This window comes from Pygoscelis adeliae, unplaced genomic scaffold (genome assembly GCF_000699105.1).
Source record: "Pygoscelis adeliae isolate BGI_AS28 unplaced genomic scaffold, ASM69910v1 Scaffold632, whole genome shotgun sequence".
Lineage (NCBI taxonomy): Eukaryota > Metazoa > Chordata > Aves > Sphenisciformes > Spheniscidae > Pygoscelis > Pygoscelis adeliae.
In genome coordinates this window covers 495,338-504,166 of record NW_008824227.1, presented here as the reverse complement: position 1 = coordinate 504,166, position 8,829 = coordinate 495,338, and the positions used below count along the sequence as shown (strand labels likewise).

Below are 8,829 nucleotides of genomic sequence, written 5' to 3'. Positions count from 1 at the left end.
GAGTTTGTAATAGATTTGCATGCCAAATTCAGACTTGGTGTAATTTAACAGATATAGGTAGCTTTCCTGGAGTCGCATATGCTACACCAACTGAATTTGTCCTGCCGCATTCAAAGTCCCCTGAATTTCAGAAGTATCTGTTACTAAACTTCACTGCAGGATAGTGGAAAAAAACGACTTCACATTCACTAGCTTCATTCAGAATAATGAATAAATTCATTGAAGATTAAGTAATTGCAATTACAGTGGAAAGACTTGACAGGGACACACAGAATTCACGCAAGTGATGTGTGACAGTTCGGATATAGAAATGATGCTAGCTGAAAAATAAGCCGTGCTTCTAGCTTTCAGCACACTAACAGCCCCAGTGTCATAGCAGAGATTTGTTTTGTGCTGCTTCAACATGAGGTGGAGAAAGACGGACCTTTACATCAACTTTTATTCTGTTGATTTCTTTGTAAATTTTTAGAAAATCAGGTACTTCCAGTTACACACAGTACAAAGCCCCATCCTACAACTGGATCTATATAACTGAACGCTTTTTTCTGGGTGGAGTCCTGTTTAAATCAGTGAAGCTTCACATAAATGCAAGGATATGTCCAGGTGATAATTTATAGGATTGGGGTTCCACGCTGTATTTTTGTCAAGAACTTGTGTTACATGTAAAACCCACCTGATCTTCGATATTGTGCATCTTCCATGCAGTACAACACTGCATTGGGCAATATGCCTTCTTGGGTTATTTTATATGTGTATAATATATACACAAATAAAAAGTATCACCTGCAAATAATATTTGGAATGTGAAAGACACAAAATGTAAACATTTTATTTGGCAGTTGTTTCAAACAGGTGAATAAATAAATGGAAAAGTACATCTTAATATTCTTTATAGCAACAGATGCAGTTGCACGCATATTTACATATTGTGGATGCAAAGAACAGTTAATTTAATTTCTTTTTGTTAAAAAATGCAACTTCCAACACCACTAGACTTGACAATTAAAGATGAAGATACTAGTAATACTTTGTTCTAGCAATCTCAACTTTTAAAGGCATTCATTTGGAAGTAAGGTAAGAGAGTCATCATGCATTTAGTTCATCTTGTCCACTTATGGTAGAAAGTCTGATGTAATCTCAGAATTATGAGTGTCATGCGCTTAAGTCAACTATGACATGTTTATAAATCAATGTAGTTCCCTTAAAACTTGAAGCAAAGAGAAAATCTCGTTTATCGATGGAGACATGTATGAAAGATCTTGGTGCCTGTACGTTTAATTCTTGAAACTTCACAAATTTTGCCTTTTCAGCATCCCAATAATAGACTTGAGTGAAAGAATAATCACTTCCAAGAATGGCATATTGATAATTACTTATCTGAAGCGGTTGGAATACCATTGACCCTCGGGATGGCATCCTTTGTAAATCCAGAAATGCTGAACCACCCCATTTCATTACTTTAGAGTCCCCAATAAATCTTGTTAAGCAAATGTATACATCCTCTTTCACTTTGAAATGTTTCACTGCATATGCATCTTCCATATCTTGGATATCAAAACGCTTAACAAATTCATTTGTTCCTTTGTTCCATTGATATATTACAGGTCTTTGGGAACTACTTGACAGAATTAAATGTGGTTTGCCGGATATTTCAAGATACTCGACATCAGTATCTCTGTACCAGGCGTGCAGAGACTGATGGGAATAAAATCCATTCCCATTCCATTTGTAAACCGTGGTGAAACCAGCTTTTGAACTGTCTGCAACAACAAAATACCAGTCTTCAGCAATCCTGAAAGTTTCAATGTCATTGGGTTTTCGGATTTTAAGGATCTCAATATCTTGAATTTTTATAAACTTATTAGCAAAAATATCTCTTTTATATATGTGGGAGCCTCCAAACAGCTGCGCGACAATGACATACAGCTGACTCTCAATAACTATAGGTTTACACACAACAGTTGAAGTACCTATAAAAACAAACTGAAAGTTTCAATGTCATTGGGTTTTCGGATTTTAAGGATCTCAATATCTTGAATTTTTATAAACTTATTAGCAAAAATATCTCTTTTATATATGTGGGAGCCTCCAAACAGCTGCGCGACAATGACATACAGCTGACTCTCAATAACTATAGGTTTACACACAACAGTTGAAGTACCTATAAAAACAAAAGTAAAAGACAGGGTTAGCACCACTTTTTGGATCAGCTGTTGTAATGTTATTTGTCGAGCAGTGTTCATACCTGTAATGTTGTCATAATTCCTGAACATCACTTCTACGTGGTCCCATTCAAGAAAGATGCATTTTCCAGTAAAAGGCTGAGCAATAACCACATGTTCGTCATTCATGTATGAGAAAGTATCTACTGACAGAGATTGGTATGGCAGGGACTGATAAACTTCAAATTCTGTAAAAGTGCACACAACGTATGATAATTACAGAGATACTTCCCATACGGTACTGAAAAAACATCTGTTTAACAGATACCAATTTATTACAAATTACAGTATTTCATCCTAGTCAAATTTTCCTGTTGATAAAGCAGCACTGCAACTTGTTTTTCAATCTTTCTCAGTTTAAGGAGGTGCTGTTTTATGTCCCAGTTCTCCAAATCCTTATATAGCATATTAAAGTCTGAGTAGAAGCTGCAATACGAGACCCCACTCCCAAGCGATTCGCATGTCAGACTTACACCTGCACAGAATTCATATTGATTTTAGTGGAAGTTCCATCCAGTATGCAGACTTCCTGCAAAAATGGACCCTAGAATAAAAAATATATATAGCTTTGACTTTAATTTAACAAGATTAAATAATTTGAAGCACATTACCTGTAATAATGCAATCAAATTCTTTCGGAGAGAGGCTATTGATTTTGCGCTTCTTATATTCTGGTGGGCTTTCACAGTAGATGTCTTCAACTGTTGCATTGGTGCTGCCCAGCCATTCCACTAACCACTTCAGTTTGCAGTCACAATTAAATGCATTGCCTCGAAGATCTCTACAACAAATAAATCATGCATTGAAAATAAGTAGTCAGCTGATGTATTCCTCCTTGCAGGACAGCAACAAACTGGGCTCTTGTTAAATAGGTGCCCTCTTGCTTATTCTCAATTGATGCCTTCCTGGCTCAATTTGTCCTGACACGTAGTTAAATCTACATATCAGAACCCGCACAGATTTAATTCTATTAAGGAAATCAAGGAGAACTTAACTTCATAATCAGTAGGAAATTTTTGTTGATTTCCCCACGCATACAGGTACACAAAATCCTACCAAACTGTTGGCCCCATATTTCGGGAGGTTGTTCCTTTTGGATTAGCCTTTCTCAGTAAGAGCATTCTAGATCACAAAACCGGAACTAATGTAACCTTATGGTCAGCCAGTCAGTATTTACTATCTCCTTTAGATATACTCATTTAGGGCTTTAGGAGACACAAGCAAAGGAGTTCTGTTCAAGTCCTTTACAGCTGTCTTTGGTCAGATTTCAGATCGTAGGTACAGGAACGGGCAAGCGCCAGGGCCAGACTGTGTAACCACCTGGCCACGATCAGTCATGCCAAGTAATGCTACCAGATACACGGACCGTCTCCACAGCTCACTGCTGCAGCTCGACCCTATGAATTCAGCCTGCCTTGTTAATACAGGGAGCAGGGGAAGGATGTTCTGCGCTTGCTCATTATCCCAAATCAGATGAACCAGAATTTCGTGTGTTGTAAACAGGACATATTTCAGGGAAGCAACTATAGGATTTATCTGTTTATCTATATTTTGTATTTTTACTGGTATTTGAGTTATATATTTAAACAAGTTCATGTTTTGGTTTGGTTGCAATTAGATTTAGAATGGGATATGGTACTTACTAACACATGCTTTTGTGAAAAAAGGTAGCCTTCCCAGAATTTATTTGCACATGGAAATGTTACTCCATTAAATATCTTCCACTCTCCCCTCATGCCACGCTCTCTCATGCATCCCTAAGGATACTTCCTTCTTACTCACTGAGTCTTAATGAACATGCAGGTCTCTTACATAACTACTAACAATATTACATATCTTCATAACGGGTGGAATATTCAAAACTAAAGCAAATTATCAACGACAGTAGACAAAAAACAAGCCTACCCATGTTGGGTAGTCTCTACCCAGTAATAAGATCCCATTACTGGCTATCGGTTTGAATGGATACGCAGAATGTCCTCTAAAATCATCTCTTTATATTTTTAGTATAATTAATAGATTAATTAATTGCTTTCTTACACATTTGTTAAAGAATCCAAGCCTTTGAATATGTCTTTTGGAAGCGATTGGAGATTATTATTTGCGAGACTCCTGTAAAAGAAGACACTTCAGTATCAGTGCTAGTTCATGAAATGACACATTTTTGCAAGGTGTAATACTGTGCGTGGGCTTTTTCTTCAGGTAAAGAACCCTGGTATTCTCCAGCACTTAGTTCTAAAAGATTGCTTTTAAGAATAGCTCATTTACTTTGTGACTCTCTCTCCCACTAAAATGCCATGCCTCCTCCTGCTTTCTGACTCTTCAGCAGCCTTGCAGCATTTACAATACTTCACTTAGCAGTGTAAAAAGTGCAACCACCTCTGGTGTTTTGCCAACACCATTATTTTAAAACAATTAGTCATGATTGGATCTACTGATGTTTTCCTTACAAGATACCAATACATGGTGTTCATATTACTGCAATTTCCCCACTTTCTTGTATCTCTTCTGGAAGCAAAAATCTTAACACTAGGTTTCATTCTGTTGGACTTAGGCTTAGCTCATAGTTTTTGGAAATATGCAGTAATAGACAAGAAATTGCTGATCAGCATCAATTTCTTTCTAGGAAGGTGTGTGTTTGTGTGTGTGTGAGTATGTATGTGTGAGACCAGCAAAAAATTGCCATTAATTCCCAATTTTTAATGTTGGGAGAACTCATTTAAATTCAGTGAGTATTCTAGCTAGTAAAAATTACAAGGAAATGCAGGCAGGCTTTGAACAAGCAATATATTACGTTTCAGTCAGACACATCTGTGTGAGTCCACCAAAGGTCTGGGTTCTCTGAGATGTCACTGAGGACATGACAGGAAAGGAATAATGTTGTAGGGTACAGCTTACGCCTCTTTTGATTAACAGAATTATTTAGTACTTACAAGAAGAAATGAAAATGGAAAGAAATCATTGTAGTTTAAGATCCTGGTTAGAATCTGTAGAATTCTTAGAAGACTTAGAACCTCTTCTGCTTTCACTTGTAAACGTAAGGGTTATTTTTTAACTACAATTTCTCTAGCCAAGCAAAGCCACTTAGGCATATACTTAAATTCAAGAACAGGCCCAGACGTACTATGTCTACTGCCTCATTTAAAATTGTGTTTGCCTTATTAGGAACAGTAAATACGGGATGATGCCATTAGTCCGGTCTGACTTCACCATTTTCAAAGTATATCTGATTGTAACACTGGTGTATGTATCGTGTGCTTCACTTATGCTTAATTTTACACTCAAGAGCAATTCTTTAAAAGTCAGGTAACTTTCATGGAGAAAGCTAAGTAGACTTGCAAGCTGAGGCAGGTTTAATGCCCTATATATTCTTTATGACCTGGATTATAGCAAACTGAAAGGGATGATGTGCTTGGAAGTAGCAGTGGTTCAGCACTACCATGGGAATATGACTGACAGAAACCTTTACACAAGGTTGACGCATTTGCCAATTTTTGGATGAAAATTATGCATTTTATATTCCACTGTTAAAAGCATACTTATATATTAGAAAACACTGGCTTGCCTAGATGGTGCTGTACATGGTATTTAGTTTATAGTAAGAGAGTAAAAGTTGAATCAAACACGCAGTTAAACTTATGGTTGCAGTTCTGAAAGAAATGCAATCAAAATTACATATTGTGAATAGAAATTATTTTCCAATCCTAACTGTAAGATTTTGACATTAAATTAGTAAATTCATTAAAAAATGCTATTTTTCTTTAATTTTCCTTTTCTTTAAATCTGCTCTGAGCACAACATGAATTGTGTTGCATAACAATAAATACTATTTTACAATAAGGACACACTGTAATTATCAAAGTTAATTGCATTATAAAAATACAAATGTTTGGATAGCTTACTGCATTGCAAAAGTTATGTTGTGAAAAGGAAGCAAACAGAATAAATAGAACAAAGTTCCTCTTCTCTAACTTCACGGAACTCATTTGTATGCTTATTTACTATGATCCTTTTTAATATATTTTATGTACACAAGTACTCTTCTATTTCTTAAATGAGAAATGCCTCAGGGTGCCAAATGATTGTTCTTAATGTGTATGTGCAATTTTCCCCAGAGGGTGGGGAGTGGTTCTGCAAGCAGATTAAACTAGTCACATTCTGTGGTTAATGGACCTGCCTTTGCAGTTATTTTCTGCAAATTTCTCATTGTCTTCACGAATAGTGCTCCATGCGCAATAGCAGCATGATGCACAAATATATGTCCCGAAAATGTGCATGCAACCACATGCAAGCCGCAGTGGCTCCTACCTTTTGCGTATGTTTTCTCTTACGAAACTGCTGAAGCATCCCCAGAAACCAATGTAACAGGCAAGACAAGATGTTACTCTTGGATTATATGCTCTGTGGAGAAGAAACTGTGCCTTCCTCTGTGTTAGAAAAGCAATTTGCTCACTGGCAGCAACAGCTACTAAATAAGTAAATGAATATGATAAATAATGTACTGGACCCATTTGTGAATATAAAGCTGTGCACATATAAATATGTGCATAAATATTTTGAAGAAAGGGTCACAGTTACCAGCCTTATCCAATTATCTGCCTTTTTTAACAATACTATAATTATGCCTATACATCTAATATGGATTTTTATGGGATGTGCACAGCCTGTTTATATACTGTTTTCCCTCTCCTCTCTCTTTCCTCTTCTTCAGACCTAGAGCCATTTTATAAGTAACTTTATATACATGAGTAGTCGCAGTAGGCTCGGTTTCAGCCAGCTGTGAGTCTTGTCTATTCTGACCAAAAAGGGATGAGTAAAGTGTTTCATGATACATTTACTATTTGGTGAAGGATGTGGTGAATTGCAATTCAACTATTATATTTATGCATTAACTATTTAAAATGGAACCTTTGCTTTCTCTCCTGTGTCAAAATATATGAAAGAAGACGTTAAATGACCCTGTTTCAAACCCTCTTGGAGGTTATTGTGTTAAGGCCAAAAGGTCAGAATACACTCCCCTGCCTATGGCACACCCACCAAGATATATGCTTCAGAATGCAAATGCTCAGAGCTGGGTATAATCCCATGTCAGTCACACCCCAGATGTTTTAGCCTCCTTCTCTTACATCATTTTTGTATTTTTTATGTTTTCTTACAGTACATATTGTATTTTCAATAAATTTATCACTTGCTAAAATAAAATTATTGTTAAAAGATAAACTTGATGTAAGATAAAGAGAGAAAAGCCTGTCTAAAAACTGTCTTGCTAGCTCAGAGCATGAGGATGCTACTCTTGTGTTCGCAGTGAAATGTTACAGGTGTTTGTTGCCAGTGTGCGTTTCACCTGCTGAGCACAACGTGAGAAATGCCTCTGCTGGTGTGAGCATGGGAAGCATTGCTCCTAACAGCCACATTAGCATCCAGAGTGCCTTTGACTAATTTCCCCTCTCGTCTAACGCAGCGAGGGGGCTGCAGCACGTCAGAGGGCAAGGGTCTGGCTGTGTTTCCAGGATAGCCGAAGGGCTGAGCAGCAACACAAGGAATGTTAAGCAGACCCCAGTGTCAGTGCGTGACAGATCCTGACCGTGGGATGCTCTGGCTTGCATGCAGGAGAGGACAGGGTGCAACGCAGGGCTTCGAAGCCGATCCTGTTGAAGCCTAAAGGCTGATAGGCCCTGTAGTTAAGTAGAAGTGGATCGGTAAGTCATAATAAGTGTGTCTTGTTGCAACTCTTCTATTTAAAATTGTTCAGGGTGGGAATTTTCAAATTTGATTTGGTCAAATTCTGCTGGGTACGGGTACTGGCTGAAGGGGACACGGGTACAGACAGTGATGGCTGGTCCCAGGAACGGCCGTAATATTCTCCTGGATCCACACCAGACTGGGGTACCTGGGAAGAAGTGCGTGTCCACCCCTCAGCCTCGCACCACCGTGGCACCTCAGCGCTGACCACAGCTCCCACCTTCCTCCTCTCCAGGTCCCAAACTGGGACTCACCTTGTCAGTGCCAAGCTTCCCGACCCATCCTGTTTTCTCCCTGCTCCTACATGCACAGCTGGAAATCCCCAGTGCTCTGAGCAGAGAAAGTTGGGGAGCTACTGCCAAACATGTACCGCTTGGAAGCTGTTTGGGTCTCTGCCTTCTACACACACCAGAGTTTGGAAGGCTTTGGTGGAAACACAAAGATTAACATTGTAATTAAATTACTATTAATACTGCTTAAACAAATGTGAACAGCTATATATCAAAATGCGAAATTAAACAACACAGTGGTTCAGTTACTACATTAAATATACCAAGCAATATATTCAACCACTCTACTTACAGGTGAATTAAAGATTTCAGTCCTCTGAAAGTATTTCTTGAAATTGACTTAATGCTGTTGTTCTCTATGAACCTGTAACGGGTCGTAAAGTCATTCTGGTCAAAGCAATGCCTGGAACTTGGAAGCCCACCCACTCTATTCAATAATGCCAGGAAATATACTTTTGTCCACTCACAAATATTCTAGATGAGGAAGGCCCATGAAAGCATCATCACTAATAACATCAAAAGTGTTGGATGTAAACAACCTGTGTAAAGAGATGCAAAACAAAAGAGCATTAGGT

At 38.0% G+C, this 8,829-nt stretch overlaps 1 protein-coding gene across 1 annotated transcript in view; it reads right to left on the bottom strand.

Annotated features, from left to right (window-relative positions):
* Positions 1-813: 813 nt before the first annotated feature.
* Positions 814-8,829, bottom strand: part of LGI1 (leucine-rich, glioma inactivated 1) — a 12,838-nt gene continuing 4,822 nt past the window's right edge. Inside the window, exons 3-8 of the mRNA XM_009334809.1 lie at positions 8,722-8,793; positions 8,547-8,618; positions 4,263-4,334; positions 2,834-3,003; positions 2,246-2,410; positions 814-1,970 (exon numbers count right to left, since the gene is read on the bottom strand). Coding sequence (XP_009333084.1) covers positions 1,153-1,970; positions 2,246-2,410; positions 2,834-3,003; positions 4,263-4,334; positions 8,547-8,618; positions 8,722-8,793 — 1,369 coding nt within the window. The 3' untranslated portion in view covers positions 814-1,152. The remainder of the gene's footprint in view (positions 1,971-2,245; positions 2,411-2,833; positions 3,004-4,262; positions 4,335-8,546; positions 8,619-8,721; positions 8,794-8,829) is intronic.